This window comes from Bos mutus, chromosome 21, assembly GCF_027580195.1.
Source record: "Bos mutus isolate GX-2022 chromosome 21, NWIPB_WYAK_1.1, whole genome shotgun sequence".
Taxonomy (NCBI): Eukaryota; Metazoa; Chordata; class Mammalia; order Artiodactyla; family Bovidae; genus Bos; species Bos mutus.
The window spans coordinates 43,482,694-43,504,760 of record NC_091637.1 but is presented as its reverse complement, the minus strand read 5'-3'; the positions used below and the strand labels follow the sequence as shown (position 1 = coordinate 43,504,760).

The 22,067-nt window shown below is 41.5% G+C and overlaps 1 protein-coding gene across 1 annotated transcript in view; it reads left to right on the top strand.

Moving 5' to 3' along the window:
- The window catches only part of EGLN3 (egl-9 family hypoxia inducible factor 3), a 29,680-nt gene extending 11,667 nt beyond the window's left edge, over positions 1-18,013 (top strand). The window contains exons 2-5 of the mRNA XM_005898561.3: positions 11,047-11,166; positions 13,035-13,171; positions 15,317-15,390; positions 16,325-18,013. Of these exons, the coding sequence (XP_005898623.1) occupies positions 11,047-11,166; positions 13,035-13,171; positions 15,317-15,390; positions 16,325-16,356 (363 nt within the window). The 3' untranslated portion in view covers positions 16,357-18,013. The remainder of the gene's footprint in view (positions 1-11,046; positions 11,167-13,034; positions 13,172-15,316; positions 15,391-16,324) is intronic.
- Positions 18,014-22,067: the final 4,054 nt, after the last annotated feature.

The following is a 22,067-nucleotide window of genomic DNA, read 5'->3' as shown; positions in this document are numbered from 1 at the left end:
CAGGCATTTCTCTTACAGGCTGAAGCTGGAGAACCACTGAGTGAAAAAATATGAGGAGGCTAAATGGGGATGTTATTCTATTTTTCTCTAGTTTCTCCATCGGTGAGAAAATCAGTTCCATCAGTTGATTCAATCTGAACTTATTCACAGTGAAAACTAAAAAGTACAAGTGTTTTTGGTTCATTTGGGAAATTTTTGAGAAGAGCACTTTAACATGTTAAGTACACACACACACACACACACACACACACACACACCCTCCATGATTTATCTGTTATTTATTCCAATAAAGTTAAGTTTTCAAAACCAGGATTGGAGTGGAATTTGGAGCCAAGTCTCTCCTGTTATGTTGAATGAAGGGGAGCAGTCTTCGTTAATATCAGTATGTGCACAGTACTGCTCCCCTATCTGTATTCTGCAGCCCAGCAAGAAGTGTGAGCTGAAGGCATGAAGGAGAACAAGAAAGAACCGTAATAATTTGGGAACAAACTGGAGAAGAGCAGATGATTCTCTCTGTATGGAGCATCTATTATGCGCAAACTGAACACCACACAGAAGCCTAAGGTCTGACCGTCTGACCCTCTGGGGTAAGATGGCTGAGGTGTGGGATTCTAAGGGAGGGGAAACCTGAAAAGGGATCCAACTTGATCAGAATCAAAGGTCTGACTCATTAGAAATCTGAGAGTAGCTGGCACTTGCCTTTTTTGCATGCAGGACTTTGAGTTCTCAGTAATGCAGTGTGAGCCCATATTTGGTAAGTCACGAGTATCCTCTGAGAATCCTTTGTTGTGTTATCTTGGAATTGAAGGAAGACAATTTCACTCATGGTCACTCTGGAAATAATTGCACATGTTTTCAGTGATCAGCCTTTTCCTGATATTTCTGAAGCACGGTTTAGTGGTGGAAAGACCATGTTTGGTTCTATAATGTCCCGCAAGTTGCTTTTTGCCTCTCTCAGTTTCCACATTTGTGAAATGGAGCTTCTTTTTGAAGCCCCATCTTGAAGGGACATTGCTGCTGTTGTTCAGCTGCTAAGTCGTGTCTGACTCTTGGCGACCCCATAGACTACAGCATGTGAATGGACTTGGGGACAATTAAATTAACCATCACTGCCCCCTAGACTCAGAGTCAGGCATTCCTTTATTTCTAGTCCCCTTGATGCTCACCAGGGTACTTTATACATTTCTCTCAGAAGAGCCTTTTATTTTCCACCCATCTGAGTGGTCCTCTGGATCTCACCCCTGTTGAAAGCCACAGTGGGTCTATATCCAGTGTGTTCTAATTAATATGATATTAAAAAGTTCTGTACTTGGTGAATTCTAATTAATTGTGTAGTGGTAGTCAAGCCTCTCCTGAATAAGCTTTACACCCCAGGAAGGAAATTTTGTCTCATCCCTTGGATTCCTGGGAGTTGACTAAGTGTTGCCCTTTGTCTTCCCAAGGGAAATACACTTTGTATTTCCTTTAAAGTTTTTTCTTGATTGGTCATTTACCTTCTGACTTTGAAATAGTCTGAAGACCTTAGCTGGTGTTGACCTGAGCTAAAAAAAAAAAAGCAAGATCCTGGAGAGGCTGACTTCCTCCCGCAGACCTTGGGGTGGGACCTGGGGATGAGACTGATGATTGACCACCTGCATCCCAAGCAGATATGGGGCCACAGTTTAGAGCGGGATTGAGCTCTGCAGTGTGAATAACCCATCAAAGACCACTACTGTTTTGCTGCAGGATTGAGTGTTTCCTTTGCTCTTTGCTTTTGTTGAAATACAGCGCCCCCACCCCAAAATCCCCAGCCCCGGCTTTCTCACCTCTGCCCTGGAGCTTTTAGTTCACAGACTCAACACTGAGCACACTCCTTTTTCTTTTTTTCGCATTTTATGATTTTCTATCATTAGGCAAATGGTGACAGGCAAGGGTGAGAGTAAGTAGACACCTCAAGAAGAACTGAGGATCTTAGTTCTCTCAAAAAGGAGGTGAATTGATTAATATCAGACATTAGATAAGCTGCGCTGGTAAAGCATGACGTCATTCTCTAACTGGGTTCCGAAAAGCCGGTTACTTAAACTCCTTGTGCCTCAGTTCCTGATCTGTAAAACGGAGGTGATAATGGTCCCCACCTTATGGAGTTATTATGAATAGCGAATGAGGTAGTATTTGTGAAGCACATAGAACAGTGTCAGGCACGTACAAATGTTTGCTCAGTAAATAAATGTGCCTCCTGAGTTACATGAATTCTGGTTCTGACTTGCTGAGTGCCATTCCTTTCATTCAGCAGATCTATTTCCAAGTGCTGAAATTCAAATGTGAATATAAGATCTGGTTTCCTAGAAAGTTCTTTAACTTTACTTTTTCCAACATAGTTACACTGTCCCAAGTCTCTTCAAATTCACTGGGAATTGCAAATAAAGTGTTTCCTGTTTTTCTTAAGAACATTGCTTCAAGGCATTTTTCTTGACATGTTTTGATTGGTAACTATATATTTTTGTATATTACTCAATAAAATCTTGTTTTACCAACTGTATTTAAGTTATCATGGATTCCCTCAAGTGTTTTAGGATTCATTCCAGATGAAAAGTTAAAGCCAACCATACTTAATTCTCTGACAATCCTGTGGTCATAAACATTCTTTTTTTTTTTTTTCCTCTTCAGCTCAAAGTCTTTAGAAAGCCACATGTAAAGTTTTATTTACTGATAAGTCTGTTTCTCACATCAAAGGAAGTTAAATGGGGGAGTTCCTACACCCATACTGCCTTAAGGATTACTCATGAATTTGTTTTTCTGTAGGACTGGGATAACTTCTAGATCGCTATGATAGCTTCCAGGGTTAACAACTTCTACTGAAAACTTGTGGGCAGGGTGACTCAGGACAGATGGCCACTAGTTCACCTTCCCCTTAACCTGGAGATTAAATGAGAGAATGTATGTAAATTGTCACACTCAAGTGCTCCTTGGCTACATGGGTCTTCAGGAAATAACAGTTGTTAGGATTTTGGGGAAAGGTCTCAGAATGGAGAGGGTTAAATGGCCTTAACCCAGGGCCTGGCTGACTTTCGGGGATTTCATAATTGCAAGGAAGCCTTTACTGAGAACATTTCTCTGGTGACTCGGGTGGGGATGGGGGAGGGCGCTCCCGTGCCGGTTATGTGCTCGGGTGTGGGCTGGCTGCCACCCTCACGCAGCGCACGTAGCCCTGTCACTCAGCCGTCACCCTGCTGGCCCGGAGCCAGGCCTCCACGGGAAGGGCTGCCTTCCCAAACCCAAACAGCCTGTATTGCTGTGCCGATGTTCCGGGCCTGTTTACTGTGCTTAATTGCAGGACTCTGCTTGAATCCCCTCCAAGGAGAGGAATTAAGCACAATTCAAAATGGAGTGACAATAGTCTCTTAAATTCCTGGCCTCTGAGAGTTTCAGTGGCTTCTGGGGGAAGGGTGATTACCTCAAGTTCAGGGTGATTCACTCAGGTTCATGCACGAAGTGCAGGATCCCCTCAAGAGAATTTTGATCTAGTTCAGTCAGACCTTACAGGCCTGTGACTCCTCTGTAATCTTAGGCATGCTTCTGTGTGTGTGTATATATATGCATATTTCTGAGGGTGGGGTGGGAGCCAGCTCTTGAATGTAAGAATCTGAAGGAGCTATTATCACTGAGCTAAGAGAACTGAGTAGAAGGTTTCAGAGTCTTGATAGTTGCTGATGATTTGTTGAATGATCCCAAAGTTAGGACCAAGTTCGTAATAAAGAGGGATGCTGATGAAAAAGGTCTACCTGAGAACAGGTTTTCAAGTGAATATGGTAAATTCCCTGCCTTTCTAGGCAGACTGCTCTTGCCTGATAGGAAGGAACCAGCAGGCCCTCTTCACCAGAGCCACTGAGAGTGGCTTATAACTTCTGATTTTTCATTTTCAGAATTACTGAAGCTCCTGCATTTCAACAAAATTTAGGTATGGGGCATAGCAATTATTGTTCTAAATTGGAGGTAAGGTTATATGTAGCAGAATTCTGCGTATGTGGGTTCAGGGAGAACATTTTTTAGTGCAGATTTAGGGCATGTGAGGAAGGCAGAAGTTCTCAGCGTAGAAATAGAATTAGTAGAAGGTATTTGCGTGAATAACTTGGGGCTTGTTAGAAGGATTACTTGCCTCTTGGATATTGACTGCCTGATGTTCTGAATCTTCTGAACTGTATGGTCAGATGCTGAAACTCTGGGAAGGGGAACGTGGTAGCTGGATCCAGCTCTTGTTGTTGCCCACCAAGAGCATATTCCCCATTTCTTCTTCATTCCCTTACATCAGTCTTTAACGTGAGCAGTAGGAGGAAGGAAATAGCTAGACTTGCTCTTAACTAACCAGATAGGTAAAGAGCAAGATGCCAAGATAACTAGTGACGGTTTGTATACTTTTTTCTGAAGTTAGAATGAATATAAAGACTCTAAAGCACTTTTTCTGCTTCTGAGCTGTTCAGCAACACATTGAGAGCTGACTTTTTTCTAAAACTGGCAGCAATGTGAACTGTTTATTGACATTTTCTTGAAACTCTTGCAGAAGACTTTGTGTAGTTGCAATTATTTTGTAAACATGCCTTTTGAATATTGTATAAATTTTAAGTGATTTAGGTAATATATGTGTTTTAATGTTCTTTAAATATAGTTAATTTACAATATCGTGTGAATTTTGGGTGTGCAGCAGCGTGATTCAGTTATATATGCATGTCTACACACACACATATATTCTTTTTAAGATTCTTTTCCATTAGAGTTTCTTACAAGATATCGAGTAGAGTTTCTTGTGCTATGAAGTAGGTCCTTGTTGGTTATCTATTTTATATGTAGTACTGTGTATATTTTAATCCCAAACTGCTAATTTATCCCCCTCCCTTCCCTTTTGGTAATGATAAGTTTGTTTTCTAGGTCTGTGAGTTCTGTCTAGTAAATAAATTCATTTGTATCATTTATTTTTAAGATTCCATGTATAAGTGATACGATATTTTTCTGATTTAGGTAATATACAATGGACCCATTTCTGGCCAGTAAACTTCATCTATTACATTCTCCACTCTGATTGCTTGGCTGTTTCTCCAAGCTGAACAAGGCTCATGGTCTTGTGTATTTTTTCTCAAGTCTTTACTCTTCTAACATCCTGTGTGGTTGGTGTCTTATGGTATAGTGAGGAAGGATCCTGGGCCCCCTTTGCTGTGTCCGGAGCAGATGTGGGGGAAGGACTTGAGGGGAGAGAGGTTTGGTGAAGGCCTGTGCAGTGTGGATGGCAGTGAAGGATATAGCTGAGCCTGGTAAAGAGAGACAGGGAAAGGACCCCTGTGTAGCTCAGGAAGTGTCACAGACAGTTCCTGGGCTATAGACAGTGATCTCAAAATCCAGCCTGATGTTTTGTTTTGTTTCATTTTTTGTGGCTCTGATTTAACAATTAGGGTTAAAAATATTCAGGAGAGTTTATATACAAATCTGGTTCAGTTACCTGCTACTGTCCTAAAACCTGAAGATTTTTAATGTCTGCCCCTCATTGCCAAGGATAGAAAATTTCCTAGTTGTAGGTAGCATAGCTCACATTCCAGAGTTCTGACACATATATACCTGATCGGCTTCAATATCTTAACTAAGTGAAAGTTGCTCAGTCGTGTCTTGACTCTTTGTGACCCCATGAATATAGCCTGCCAGGCTCCTCTGTCCATAGGATTCTCCAGGCAAGAAGACTAGAGTGGGTCGCCATGCCCTCCTCCAGAGGATCTTCCCATCCCAGGGATCAAACCCAGGTCTGTCACATTGCAGGCAGATTCTTTACCATCTAAGCTACCAGGGAAGCCCAAGAATACTGGAGTGGGTAGCCTATCCCTTCTCCAGGGTATCTTCCTGACTCAGGAGTCGAACTGGGGTCTCCTGCATTGCAGTCAAACTCTTTACCAGCTGAGCTACCAGGGAACCCCTCAATATTTTGTTACTCGCAAATGCCACAGGCTATGTGAGTTTCTCAGCCCTGCTTTTGAGGCTGCAAAACACTTAGGTAGGATCAGATCCCCTAAGCGGAGACATTCTGAAGCCCTAGTTGAGGGGAACACAAACATGCACATCGTCAGTGCATATTTTAAAAATAGCTGACATTAAGCAGTGACAGACTTTATTTTCTTGGTCTTCAAAATTATGTGGATGGTGACTGCAGCCATGAAATTAAAAGATGCTTGCTCCTTGGAAGAAAAGCAATGACAAACCTAGACAGAGTATTAAAAAAAACAGAGACATTTCTTTGCCTACAAAGGTCCGTATAGTCAAAGCTATGGTTTTTCCAGTAGTCACACATGGATGTGAGAGCTGGACAGTAAAAAAAAAAAAAAAAGGCTGAGTGCCAAAGAATCGATGCTTTTAAACTGTGGTGCTGAAGAAGACTCTTGAGAGTCCCTTGGACAATAAGGAGATCAAGCCAGTCAATCCTAAAGGAAATCAACCCTGAATATTCATTGGAAGGACTGATGCTGAAGCTGAAGCTCCATTACTTTGGCCACCTGATACGACTCATTGGAAAAGACCCTGATGTTGGAAAAGACTGAAGGCAGAAGGATAAGGCGATGACAGGGGATGAGATGGTTGGATGGTATCACCAACTCAATGGACATGAGTATGAGCGAACTCCGGGAGATGGTGAAGGACAGGGAAGCCTGGCATGCTGCAGTCCATGGGGTCACAAAGAGCTGGACACGACAGCAACAAAGCAGTGTTTGGTATGTGCCAGGCCTCACACTGAGTGCTTTACCTGGACTATCACCTTCAATCCTCATAAGCCCATTTTATAGGTGAGAAAACTGAGATGTGAACAGGTTAAATACAGGTTATTCTGTATTTAGGTTGCATTTTATTAAAGGTATGTTCTGCTTAGGGACCTTCCGTAATTCAAAACAAATCTTTACCAAGATTGGCTGGTATTTCTGTTTCACAGTTGGAGGGGCTTAGTATTGGGCAGTGGACCAAAATACCAGTTTAAAGTTACTCAAACTAGCAGCTTCAAAGTTATGCTCTTTTTAGCAAATTTATATTTATTATAAATTTGGAAAATAAAATGAGATGATTACTGTTTTAATGTGCTAAGTTAAAATTTCTATGAAACACCACTCTCTACCTTAAGATCAAGTCATACTAGTGACTGATGCTGAAGTCATGATGAACAGTACATTTCTGTAGAAATTCTATGTTGCTGACTGTTTTTAACCAAGTGGTGAGTCTGAGTGGAGGGGGGGATGGGACAGACGTATCCTTTTCCCACCTGTGGATCTAAAATGATCCTCATTGCTGGATGGACAGTGGAGGTTGCCAACACCAGTTTTTTGAAGTGGTGTATACATGTGATTGAGCTGTGGTTGGTTTCAATTAAGAGCATTCTGTTTAGGCGCTGGGATGGAAATCCTGAGCTTTCCTTTTTCAACTTTACTTTTGGGATGGATGAGATGGCTTTTCACAAAGCCGACTTAGTAAGAACTCTTAACAGAAACCCTGTTTTCTTTTCCATCTGCAGCATTTGGGGAGCATATTTTGTTACTTGGGTTTGGCTGTTAAAGTTCTATGTCTGTGTACATTTTCAAAGTATCCTTACACATTTCCTGCCAGAATGTGGCCGCCTAGGTATCCAGAGCACCTATCTCTGGTCTGGAGCCAGTCTGGAAGCCTGGGAGGGGTTCACCCCTCTCCACTCATTTTCTTCTGTTTAAAGTTATAGAGAGGCTTCTGGGGATGGAATGGGGATAGGGAGCAGGTGGAGGAGTCCACAATGGGGCCAGAGGAAGGGATGGTGAATGCATAAGGAGACATGTGGATTTATTGGCACATCTAAGGCTAGAACTATAGGACTACATTGTATGTGTAGTGCTGGTCACAGTAACACCTTATTAAACTTTTATAAATTTCAAGTATTAATCTAGTCCGGAAGTTTCGATGAGTAAAAAGTCAGCGATAAGTGAGACTTCCTGCTGATGGGTTTCAGTGTTAACTGCACAGCACATTGTTACTTGATCCTGAAATACTCTGGTGATGTTCTTATTGTTCTGGAGCATTCTCCTCTGTACAGTCTAAAGCCCTTCCCTGCTTGATGAGGTTTGGATAGCAACTCCGTTGACCTGATCAGTTTCCGGGGTTTGTTTCTGCCCCGTGCACGATTTGGCACAGAAACGTGTGACTTGTTATTGAAGTGAGCCTTGCTTCTCAATGCATCCTTAGCCTCCGTGGTTTTGGACTGTGTCAAAACCCAACAAATATTGGGAATGTGCCCAAGCCAAGACCCATCTCGTGTGGCTCTTGTCCAGAAAACACTGATAAAACTGGCTTGTGTAGTTTCAACAGGGCCACTGAGGCTCACAATGATTTCCTTCTATTGTTTTGAAGTTGATGCTATGGTTTCAGGAACCAAAAGAGAAGGTGAACATTCACTCTGGCCAGAAAAATTCTGTTTCTCTCCCTTAATCAATCAGATACTTTGCTGACATTAGGAGTTTTGTTCGAAAAATAAGGCCCCAGAAATGTGCCAGCTCCTTCACTCTGGGTGTGTTTTATAGATGCAGCAATTCATAAAGGAGGTACTTTTGTGGGTTTGTACCTTTTTTTTTTTTTTTTTTTTTCAGTTTTTAAGGTGAGTCCTGAGGCAGATAAGCACTTCCTAACGTCCCAAAAAACTCTGTTGCTGCTTGTAGGGGTGATGCCTAGATAGAGTGCTAGACCTTCTTGGACCATAGAGGCCAGGTAACCTAAGCCCTTTAAAGGAAAGACACCAAGCCTGGAATCACATAATTAGTTGCAGGGTGAATTAGATGGCAGGCATCCAGACCACTGACATTTTCCTTAGAGTAGAGCTGTTTAAGAACATAAGATTATGTAGCATTGATGGAGTACTTTTTCTTCTTTTCAGAGCTTCACAGTGGGGAGAGGCTGAGTTGGTAGGAAATCCAGCCTCTAATTATTTGTGGCTTAAGTGACGTTCATTATTGGCTCAGTGGTGGCTCTTATAATCCTAATAGCTGCTTCCAGGGATGGGTAATTCCCTAGTCATTATAGTCAACTTCATTCATCTCTTCTTCCCTAGCTAGGCCCATCATTTCTATCTGCTACCAATCACCTTTCCCCAAGCCATCCTTTGCTTGGTGGTATCATTTGTTAAATCTCAATTGCGGTAACCTCAGAATTCCATCTCTGAAAGATGTTCAAGCTAACAGCTTAACTTTAGCTTTAAGATGGCACTGCATTGACATTCAAAGACAGGATATGGGGATCGCTAGCTGCATGGGGATATAGAGTTTGAGAGAGATGGTAATTTAAGCCTTCAGATCATTGTAAAACTGAGCTACTCTTCAGCCTTACTTTTGTTCTAGTATGCAGTATGTATGAGGCCTTTCAGGTACATGCCTAGTTCACATCTTCATGTCACCACTGGGAGTGACTTGGCACTCACGGCACTGAAGCTAATTCTTGAGCCACTAATGCATTAGTGTGGGCTCTACTTGACTGGTTATTTCACCAAAGAAACAGTCTTTCCATTTGTGAAGGAAATTGTGAACCGAATTGCTACATGTATGTTTGAAGATGTGCTTTTAAAATGACAAAACCCCTACTGATCTAGGTAGAAAATAAACTTACTCTTTAGCGGAAAGACCTGCCTGCTAATCATTCATTTACTTATCAAATTTTAAAACAAAAACAAAACAGAAAAAGGGAATTCTCTGATGGTCTAGTGGTTAGGATTCTGAGCTGTCACTGCCGAGGGTACAGGTTTAACCCCTGGTCAGGGAACTAAGACCCTATAAGCACTGTGGTGTGCGTCCTGCCCTCCAAAGTAAAATTTAAACAGATATGTTCCATGTTTTAGGAACTGTTCTAGGTACTTAAGAATACATCAGCAAACAAAAAGGAAAAATATGCCTTTTCTCATCTTGTGTTACCAATATCTTCCCTGCAAGTATCTCATCCCTATAAAGATATTTTAAAAACAAGGCAATGCCCTGTGAAAATAACTGGCTTTTTACACTTCGTCTATTTTTTCCTATCCCTTCCTATAAATTTTCCAGGGAACATTTAATGGTTTGTTACTTTCTTTGTAGTAATTCCCTAATACTAATTTTTAGTAGGATTTTTAGTTTGGCTTCTTTCTCTATTTCTCCACTTGAATGATACAGGTAGTGTTTTGACAAAAGGAAGAGAATCATTTAATTTGATAATTGTCAATAGGAAAAAGACAAGCTTTGAAAAATGCATTAAGATGTCTGTGGGTTTTTTTCTCTGAACTGGATTTGACTGTCATTTATGCTTCCCTGATGGCTCAGATGGTAAAGCGTCTGCCTGCAATGTGAGAGACCCGGGTTTGATCCCTGGTTTGGGAAGATCCCCTGGAGAAGGAAATGGCAACCCACTCCAGTACTCTTGGCTGAAAAATTCCGTGGACTGAGGAGCCTGGTAGGCTACAGTCCATGTGGTCACAGAGTCGGACACGACGGAGCAACTTCACTTCACTTCACATGCTGGCAAGTTGGGCCACAGTTTCCATTGACCCGTCCCTCTTTTTTCTTGTCCTAAGCATTTTATTGAGCAAGCCTAACCTTTAACTCCTTCGTGATTAGTTCCCGTGTCTTTGTAAATGCAAGTATCTTAGCCATTGGTCTAAGATAGTGGTTGATTCGGTGATTCTGGGGCATTGGCTAGTAAGGCATAATCTCTAAACCTAGTGATTCTGATCTTGTGTGTCTAGGGTGGAACCCAGAGCCTGCCTTTTCAAAAAGAAAGATTTAAGAGGGGTGGGACATTCTAATGACAACATAGATGCTATCTAAAATGTTCTAGAATTGTGCGATTATTGTTGAACTGCTTTCCACTGGGCTGAGCCGTAAGATATAACTTGGTTGTTAATGTTATATGCTGAAGAGTCCAAATTTATGCACTGTACATAAACCGAAGAGGCCAGCAGATACCTGTGTCCCATAGCGACTGAGGAGACTATGTTATTCAGCTGTTCACCGGCGGGAGATGCTTGGCTCAGCTTTGTTAACCAGCTTCCTTTGGCTTTCTCTATAGGCGATGGTGGCTTGCTACCCAGGAAATGGAACAGGTTATGTTCGACATGTGGACAACCCCAACGGTGACGGCCGCTGCATCACCTGCATCTACTATCTGAACAAGAACTGGGATGCCAAGGTACTTGGAAAAATGCGAGTAGAGGGAGGGGTTAGAAACCATAGGAAAAGAATTCAGATGACTTAGAGGAGAGTTTCAGAGAAGGCAATGGCAACCCACTCCAGTACTCTTGCCTGGAAACTCCCATGGACAGAGGAGCCTGGTGGGCTGCAGTCCATGGGGTCGCTAAGAGTCGGACATGACTGAGCGACTTCACTTTCACTTTTTACTTTCATGCATTGGAGAAGGAAATGGCAACCCACTCCAGTGTTCTTGCCTGGAGAATCCCAGGGACAGGGGAGCCTGGTGGGCTGCCGTCTATGAGGTCACACAGAGTCGGACACAACTGAAGCGACTTAGTAGCAGCAGCAGCAGCAGCAGAGGAGAGTTTGGAGTTCATAATTCCCACTGATGAATCTTTTCTATTTCGTATTATCCTTTTTTCCTGCTATGGTTTTAGTACTAAAGTTGATGAGATGAAAATAATAGATGCAAAGTTAATTTGATGGAGGTGGGTGAGTAGGGCCATTATTAGGTTATACGATTGATGAGGAGAAGGTACTTTATTATTTTAAAAATGGGGATCAGTGTTTTTAGTCTAATCCAGAGCTGATAGGATTCTTGATTCTCATTGTGGAATAAGATATATACTTTTCCCTGCCAGGAGCAACACTGAGAGAATTTCACAAAAATAGAACCGTAGGATGTTAAAACATCCCCAAGTGACGTTTCCCACACAGTCTTCTCTCTGGGTGAAATGTCTCCTTGGTGGCCTCTTGCCATGGTTTACTATGATTGTGAATGCCAAAGGTTTTGTAGCTTATTTTCGTATTTTTGAACATATATATAGATAGAGATATGAAGTCTGGTGCCATGCTCACAGACATTTGTCTGGAATTTGATGTTTTTTAAAAGTTAAGGATGATTTAGGAGTCTGAGAAGTTGGAGAACTTTTCAAGCTTATCTGGCTTTTGAACCTTCTGCATCTCTATTTCCTATTCATTAGGCCAGATGCTAGCTGTCATAAAGCAAGGATATTTTATCTGGGGTCAGAAAAAGTAAACCTGGGAAACCAGTGAATTAGTGACAAGGTTTGTGTGAGTTCCCTATTTGATAACATGACTGAAATATATTCCTTAGTTATCCTTTAAAATCTTGAAAGGTAATGTTACAGGCAAGAGAGTCAAGTTGTCAGATCAGTGATGATAAATCACAAAGTTTGAAATCATTCAAAAAATTTTTGAGTGCCTACTAGTGCCAGGCATCATGCTGTGGGGAACCATCAACATATAAGTCCAGAATTCTACCTTGACAAGATCATTCTAGTAGGACAGATTGGATGTACATGTAAAAAAATGTAGGGGGAGAATGAGTGATATATGTCATGAGAGATACAGATAAGGTGGTCTGAGCATTCAGAAAAAAAAAAAGCATGTAACTTCCAACTGATGAAATCAGATAGGAGATAGGGGAACTCAAAAGAAAACTGTAAATTCTAAGTGAAGGGGAGGTTATATGTGGTCACGGCCCTCTGGAGCTGTTAATATTAGACTGAATTACATGAAATGGCTGGGGTGGGGAGGAGGTTATGGGTCAAACAGTCAGATATTGGCAAGTCTGTATAACTGACCTAGTAGAATGCCACTTTGTATCCATGGGGTTTGATATTGTGGGGGTGAGAAGACTTCGTTCAGTATGACTTCGGTATGTCTAGTCAAGTTTAAGATAACATTTAATACAAAGGATGGCACTGGAGTTAAAATTTGGGAATAATATATGCTTGCGGTGGCAGTTGGAAGATAGCCTTGTTTCTAGATGAGACTGAAGTATCATTGTTAATGAACTGTGTGTGAGGCTAGGAAGTAATCTACCTTCTTTGTGGCCCTCAGCGACATGGTGGGGTCCTGCGGATATTTCCAGAAGGGAAATCATTCATAGCGGACGTGGAGCCCATTTTTGACAGACTGTTGTTCTTCTGGTCGGACCGCAGGAACCCACATGAAGTCCAGCCCTCCTATGCGACCAGGTAACAGCCAGGGCCACGACTGCTCTTGAGAAGCTTCTTGGACAAACCCCACTTCCTAGAGAATTCTCAAATGTGTGTTGTTTACGGACAAGGGACCAACCATCCCCCTAAGCAGAGAGCAAACCTGTTTAAAGTTGATAAAAATTAAAGGAGAAACTGTGGCTTCTTTAACGTATAAAGTCTAATGTTGGTTTCAACTATTAACAAGTCATTTTCCATTAAGTGAGAGTCTCAGATTCCAAATTTCCCAGAGCACTTTTTTCTCTTCTCTCCTTTCTTGCTCACCACCCTCCCTTTAAAAAAAAGCCTAAAGTTGAACTATGCCTAGAGAATGTTGGCTGCCACATGTCAGAAATCCTATCTGGTTAACTCTGGATGAGTTTACAAGCTGCCAGTTGCAAGCAGAGAAAAAACCTTGAGAATCGAAAGAGGAATTTGTAACACAACATTGTAAATCAGCTGTACTCTAATAAAATTTAAAAGGAGGTTCAAAAGGGAGGGGATGTATTTATCCCTATGGCTGATTCATGTTGAGGTTTGATAGAAAACAACAGAATTCTGTAAAGCAGTTATCCTTCAATTAAAAAATAAATTAATTTTTAAAAAAAGAAAGAGGAATTTGTTCTGACTTCTTTTCCTTTTCCCCCTTTTCTTAGCTTAAAATTGGATTGGGTTTGCTGTACCCAACATGTCCCAACAATTGGATTTTTCAGATTCCTTTCTTTAGATCATGCATGGGAAGATTTTTCAGAGTAATGGAACAATTTAGTATTGTTTACTATTAATATAGAAATTCTTGTGTGTGCGTGCTTAGTCATTTATGTCCAACTATGTCCAACTCATTTATGTCCAACTATGCCACCTCATGGACTGTAGCCCTCCAGGATCCTCTGTCCATGGAATTTTCCAGGCAAGAGTACTGGAGTAGGTTGCCATTTCCTCCTCCAGGAGATCCTCCCGACCCAGGGATTGAACCTGCATCTCTTACATCTCCTGCACTGGCAGGCGGATTCTTTACTGCTATGCCACCCGGGATGCCCAGAAACTCTTGATATAATCTTAATTTCAGATTCTATCTCATTTGCGCCTGTTTTATGGCCAAAGCTGTAATCCATGTGGTATTGGAGTGCTGTGGGGTGCAGCTTGAATTGGGAATAACAGTTGGGGCAGGGAGGAGAGAGGTTGGGTAGAAAAGATAATGAGTAAACCTTAACAAGACTAATTAAATTAAAATCACAGGTGTTAAGTGCTTAAGGTTTATGTGCCCCCCTCCAGAAGTGACAGATCTGGGCCCCACACAGAGTTGCCTATGAAATGTCAAATTGGGTGTGCCCTAGGTGAGCAGATAACTACTTCTCCCACCAAAGCCTGTGTGTGGCTTATTAATGGGGTACAGCAATCGGTCCTGGTCATTTGTGCAGAATTTCCTCGCTCTTCCCCAGTTCCTTAACACCACATGTTGACGGAAAGCCTTTGGAAAAATTCAAGTCCTATAGAAATTCCAGTAACTACTACTAATAATGAAACAAAACTTTTTGGAAACTCATGCATAAAATTATTCCTGTATAGTCTAGCCCATAAATGGGACATAGTCGAAAACTTGATGGCACCAATATCCCATGGCTTCTTTGCCTCAGTGTCCAAAACTAAAGACAAAAGTCAAGAATTTTAACGTCCTGTTGTTCGATAAATTATTCTTCAGAGCTTCACTCCTCATCTCTGTGTTCTCCCCACCAGCTTAGGTCCCTCAGGCTTTAGCTGAATGACTCGCTGAATGATTCGCTTCTAGCCCTTTCTTGTGTGGTTCATCTGGACCTGTTATATTATTTGTTCAATTGCCTTTCCCCTCCCTGCTAGAGCCTGAGCTCCTTGAGAAAGAGGCTGCTGTATTCACAGGACAGTTTGAATTCCCACCGCCCAGGATAATGGGTGGTGCATACTTGGAATTCCTTACATGTTTTATTACATTTAAATAGACTTGAAACCAGAGACGTTTATTTTAAATTAAAATTGGGATGGACTTTTGATAATAGGAAAATTTTTAAATGTTGGCTTTACAAATGTCTGTTATGTGAAATTTATAGTATTTTTATTTTTTGGTCATATTTTTAAACCTCTTTTCTAATATCTGCTTATCTTTCACAGATATGCCATGACTGTTTGGTACTTTGATGCTGAAGAAAGGGCAGAAGCCAAAAAGAAATTCAGGAATTTAACTAGTATGTGTTTGATAATTTTCTGTGACTTTTGCTCAAGTCAATCCATGATTTTTATTTAAGTTTTTAATGTATATGCTAATGTACTCTGTTCAGTCTCAGCTATCTGTCTATCTATACACACACACACACACATATTGACGTCATGACTGACTTAGTTCTGAAACGCTGGCCTTAGCTCTGCTGAAAAAAACAGAAAAAAATGCAAAGAACGTCCCTTGTGAATGCCCATTGACTGTGGGACAGTTTGTAATAGATGGGATATAGTTAACTTTTGATCATTAATATTCACCCATCAAATATAACATGAAATTTTGCCCATGGTTTTGGCACATTACAAAGGAAATGCAATGGAACCCAACTACCATGGTTCATTATTATATTGGTATGGGAATGTGACTCTCAGTATAAAAACCAGGCTCATGTAATATAAACTGAATATGACTTAATGTCTTTCCTGTCCCCTCCAACCAGCATTATAAGGTATATTTTCCCAAAATACATTATATTGAAAGACATGTTATGAATAGTTTGTGAGAAGGTAAATTGCTGGTCCCCAAATGTGGGAATTGTTACATACAGTATCTCTTTCTTGAAGAGTCACTGTGTTTATGGGCATATTAATCAAGAAAAATTAACTTAAGAAATCCTACAGTAAACGTGTGTAACACGTATATATCATGTAATGTTACATCACCTATTGCATGTAACATCATGTAATAGATCATGTAACATTATGACCTATTTGAACAGTCTCCCTAGCAAATACCGAAGAAAATACATTGTTCTAAGCCCCATCAGGAGGTGCTTTGTTCAGCTTTGTTCTATGAGATGGGAAGCATTTGCTGGAGGTTTTAGGGGTGATGTTTGTGACATGAAGTTCATCAGATCTGGCTCCTTAACCAGATCTTTGTTTTCTTTTCTGTTCCCAACCCAGGGAAGACTGAACCTGCCCTTACTGAGGACTGACCCTGCTCTGAAATCCGCTGGCCTCATTCACTTTTAGTAACAGTTTCTGAATTTGCTTTAAGAGTTGAGATCCAAAGAAGGCCTCTTCTTCAGTGACTCGGTGACAAGGACCGCCCCCTCCCCCGCCCCCACCCCCCACCCCCACCCCCCGCATCACTCAGATCCCTGTCTCATGTATGGTACTTTGTGTTTTCCTGCCAAGACTGCACCTACCTTCAGACACTCTTTTTGCCAGATGAACTCATTTGCTAACTCCAGAAATACCTGCAGACAACCTAGTTGGCCAGCGGTTTAATTGCTAGATTTGGTAATCCTGGCTATCAAAGCAAGAACCTGAAAGCACGGTCGAGGGACTGAATCTTACCTGCACTTTATGTACACTTTCTAATTTGAAAGGAGGAGGTTTGCAAAGAAAGAAAATGGTGACAGGTGCCACGGAGAGGCATCACTGAAGCCTTCACACAGGAAACAAATGTGTGTCATCTGAACAATTCCTAGATGTTCCTAATCCTGGGCTATTGGGGTTTCTGGAGAATTATCACAACCCAATGACATTATTACCTCTAGAACAGGCTGCTGTTATAGTAATCAATTTCTAAGTATCCTGTGGTGGACACTCCCTTTTCCTGGTCCTGTAACCTGGACTTGCTGCCTCTGCCCCATCTTGCTGAAATACAACTTTCTGATCAAAGATGACACCATTTATTTTCTATTTTCACTTCTTACATAGAGAACCTAATTCATTAATTATTGTGGTTGCTTTGTTGAAATGAAATTTGAATTTAAAGGGGAAAAAAAATCTTCCTGGTAGTTCAGAGCCAACAACCTCTGATAACAGTGTCAAAAAACCTGGGTCTGCTGATATACAATAAACGTGTGCATTTTAAACAATTTGAGATTGGAAATGGAGTTGGAAATGTAGGCATTCCTGTTTTTCACTTTTCCTTTTTAGTGAGCTCACTCTAACGAAACAAGAAAATCACAAAAACTAGGCTGTATTCTAAAAAAGGTAATGGAAAATAAAACAAAAAATCCTGGAAAGCTACTTGAGTTCTTCCACATTTTCTGACCCTGGTAGCCTCTTCGACACTTGAGTCTCCAGATCTACTGTGGTTGGCAGTGTGACCAGAATCATGGAATTTGCTAGAATTGTGGGAACTTCTCCAGCAGTAAACACAGATTCCAGTGCCTCACAAATTCTGTATGGAGCTCCTCTTTTATGAAAGTTACTCTGCTTACTTTTCAATTCCACTTTCATATTTTTAAAACCCCTATAATTTCTTGCTTGAAAATCCCATGAACATTAAGGGGCCAGAAATATTTTCTTTTTTCACTGACAGACACGTAGACTTTCCAAGAAAGAAGCATATTTTTGTGTGTGTCCGGTTTAGGAAATGTTCCAAATAAGACTTGTCTTCATTCTCACAATTGCTCTATTTTTTTTTTTTTTCCCCTGTAGTACTCATTACCTTCTAACTTACTATGTAAATTATTTATTATGTTCATTGTTTGGTATCCTTCCTCCAGAGTGTAAGCACAATGAAGACAGGGATTTTGTATTTTTTAATCAATGGAATGTATTCCTGGCACATAAAATAGTGCTTGGCATATAGTAAGGGCTCAGTAAATACTTGTTGAATAAACTCATTCTCCTGCCTTAGCGTTTTAATGGTTTGATTCATTTCCTCCATCTTGGGCAGGAAGGGCTCACTAGCATTTTTGTGCACACATACCTTTCTCTTGTTGTTGACGTGTAAATTTAGGCTAAAGGTTATAGAAAGCTTTGGTCATAGTGTCCTTTCTTATCTGTGAAAGTGAATCTGAAGACTGAGGAGGATTCTGCCCTTCTGTGTCCAGGGACCATGGGAGTAATGTAAGAACAGCTTTAGACAGGCCAGACTACATTCCTCCTTCAGAACAGTTTTGAAAACCTTCAGCAAGAGAGAAAGAAACAAAGTTGTTTATTAGGAATTTTATGTTCCCTATAATGGTAGGTAAGTTTTCTTTCATGATTATTAATGTCATGAGAATGATAATGATGATATTCTGAAGGAATATCATATCATTCCAATACTATGTCTTATAGCTTTCATTTTAGTTAATATTTTTACTTGCAAAACGATCAGACCTCGTAGGCCTTGCTTATTCCTTCCAGACAAAGGTCCTATAACCTAATAATCTATATACCAAATCAGTTTTTAGTGCACTGATTTTTTTCATGGCTGAATTGGAGTCCTGGAAGATCCAACTAATACTGACTGCTTTTTGCTCCTCTCTTTGACAGCCCACTTAGAGGAGGACTTAGCCCTGATGAAGAAACATTATTTAGCAAATAATCGGATCAATTTCTTTATATTCCTGGCAATGACATGTTACGTCACCTACGTAGTACAGAGTCCTTGGCAGGAGATTAAATTTTGGACCAAAGATCCAATTTCATGGAAATAAAAAGTCTTACCTAAGTGCATTAAATAGATCTTCAGTAGAGTAGTTAATACCAATTAGCTGCTGGGCTGTCTGAATCAGGAATTATCTACTCAGATATGATTTTGTTTTTCTTCTTTACGTAACTCAGGATTTTTAGAGGCTGGGTCATCCTAATTGCTTTTGGTCCCTCGGTCTTGAAATTTCCTGTGATTTAGGAAGCAGTGATGGGAAGTGCCATGCTGAGCCAGCGGTTTGTATAAAATAGGGGTTGGGACGCAACAGGTACTTTTATATTTGATCAACTGTGAGGACAAGTCCAAGGAATGCTCTTGGTAAAGTTATTTTAAATAAAAATAATACAAAATTGACTTAGCTTCAGTCTTGAATCTTTTGAAAGGCATGAAAAGAGTACTGGTTAGTGAGGTGGAAAAGGAAATGGCAACCCACTCCAGTGTTCTTGCCTGGAAAATCCCAGGGACGGGGGAGCCTGGTGGGCTGCCATCTACGGGCTCACACAGAGCCGGACATGACTGAAGCGACTTAGCAGCAGCAGCAGCAGCAGCATTAGCAGTGAGGTGGTTGGAAACTATTGTCAAAACAGTGGAAATAGCTCTTTTCATGATGAAGCTGGTTATAGTTGAACTCTTGAATGATATATGCTAGTGTATATTTAAGACCCAATCTGCTTTCAGATCAGTCTATTCCTGTCCAAAAGTGATTTTTAATATATTGCTATCTCTGTGTTGATAGGTTAGGTCCTTTGAGATCCTGGACCTACTATGGCTTATCTTTCTTACATTTGCAAGGCCAGGGTCAAAGAGGTCCAAGTCACGATGTAGTGCAGCTGGTAAATGTCTCTACATATGCCAGTAACTCTGTTCCAGGCCTGTGCTCCGTGCTCTCTCACGTTTATTCTCTGCAGCCTCTGTCAGGTCTTCCTCTTTTCAGATGAGGAAACGGTCTCAGAGCAGTTGGGTGGTTTGTCAGGGGCTGCAGTCCAGGGTTGCAAAGAGTAGGACACGACTGAGCAACTAACACATGGTATGACGTGACATGGGGTGAAGGAGTACTGCATCCAAAGCTTCCAGCTCCTCAGGATCTGCTGTCTTTGGTGTCTCCTTCCTGCAGAGGAGATGCCAGACAAAAGAAAAGGAATGAGTGGAGTCGGGAGAGAGGAAGCTTAAATGTTTGCTGCTTGCTAGCTTCACATGAGGCTCAGGTTATCAACAAGGTTCTCATGCCCAGCATCCTAAACGAATGTCAGTTATTCAGAAGAAACCACATGAGCAGAAAACATCAATGGCATAGATGAATTGTCCCTTGTCTTTGCAATGGGATCTTCACTGCACACCTCCCAGGATCATGAAGGAAGTTGGGAATATGGGCAACATTGGTCTCTCAGGCTAACCCTGGGTATGAGCTATGTGGGGCATACCATCCCCCACAGAGCAGAGTTAAGCAGTGTGGACTCTCTGGAAGAGAAAACAGACTGATACTTCCCGGGTACAATTTGGAAGCCTCCCAGCAGGGCATGGGGGCATGCAGGGCATGGGGGGCATGCAGGGCATGGGGGCATTTGGACAATGTCCAGGCTGCTCTCCTCATGTCCCTAGGTTTATGCCCTCTGAGGGGAGGAAAGTAAACCTTTTTTTTAAATACACCTAACTTTCCAGTTTAGGCTTAAGACTGAGATGTCAGCATGGTTCTGTTACTGGCAGTTCTCTATGTGATACCTGGAAATCAAGAGAGGAAGCTAGGCTAGGCTCTGTCATTGTAGGCAATTCTCAACATCCCCTCTAAGGGACACTGAGTGGAAATTCAGAAACATTTGTAATTCTCCGAAGCTCTTGGATAGTCTCTTAGCTAATCTTTTTGAGGTGCTTGTAGAAGGATGTCATTTTCATTTCTTTAAAACACAGCTCTTTTGCCTATTTAAATACCCTGAAAGACTATGAGTGTTGAAAAAAGCACCAGATTTCTGTTTGAATCCTGTTTGTTTGACCTTTGGTAAACTTAGTATTGTACTTAGAAAAGCTTTCCTTGAAGTAGGTTGCTGCTTGTGCTCCTGAGTGCTGAGATTTTTCAGAAATTTTATAAAGACCATTTTGTGATTCTTTTTTTTAAAGTTAGAGGAACATCTCAGATAGGGAATGGCTGTTGTGCTTTATTGTCACAGTTTTGCATGGAGATTTTAAGAGCAGCTGCGGAATGAAATTCATTATTTGCACTAGGTTATTAAAAATTAATTTCACAGGTAGTCTTTGTTTTGTGCCTATTTCTTGAGCGAGAACGATACATCCCTTATGATGAATGCCTGGCGGACGCAGAGGTAGAAGATTCGGGACTTCATGTATTATTTGTAATGGGACTTCAGTGGGTGTGTGGTAGGCCGGTTTTGAAAAGAGCTGTGGAGCAGCCCAATTTCATGGCAAATCTCAGAAAAGCTGTTGAAGATGGGGGGTGGGGTGGGGGATGAAGGGTTGGGGGCGGCATGGGAGGGTGGGTTCCTAGCAGCCAAAGCCTGGCTGCTTGCTGCCAGCTTCCTTCATCCTCACCTAGTTTAAGCATTTACTACCTAGATTTTGAAAAATTCACTGAGAACAGAGTTACCAGCCATAAAAATGCTGAGAAGTAGAAATTGCCCTAGAGTGTTTTCCAAACACCGATATTTTTCTGAAAAGGTAACGAATGCATATGGGGCGGGGGCATGGATGGGGAAAGGAAGCAATCCATTTTTACAAAGTACAGAGGGAAAAAACGTCTCTTGCCACCAGAATCAGCCCCTTGGCCAGTTTCTTCTGTATCCCTGGAGGGTGACTGCCTCTCCTGGAAGGTCAGCACCTCCTGGAAAGCCCTCCCGCAGGACTGGCACGTTTGCTGGCTCATTTCCTCATATTTTTATGCTTATTCATCCTGTGGCCTGTGTTCTCCTTAACATGCAGTTTTTTTCTCCATCCTCCTGGGGGAAGAGATAACATTCTCAGGACCTAATTCTCATCTGATAAGTTTTATTTTTAACCAACTTCTACATTCTTTCTTACTATTATTTTCATGGGCCCCCTGCACTTCTCGGCCTTTTCTGGCTTTCTCAGAAGGGGACAGCAGAACATTGGGGTACCATGTAGGGCACCAGGGTTTCTCCCATCCCATCCTGGAGCTGCCACTTGGGGCTGGGCACCTGGCTTATTTTCTAATAGCAGGGAGGCTTCCCTCTGCACCAGGTCCTGTTCTCACTCTTACCTCCTTCTGGGCTGTCTGTAGATTTCCCTCTGTCAGTAAATTAA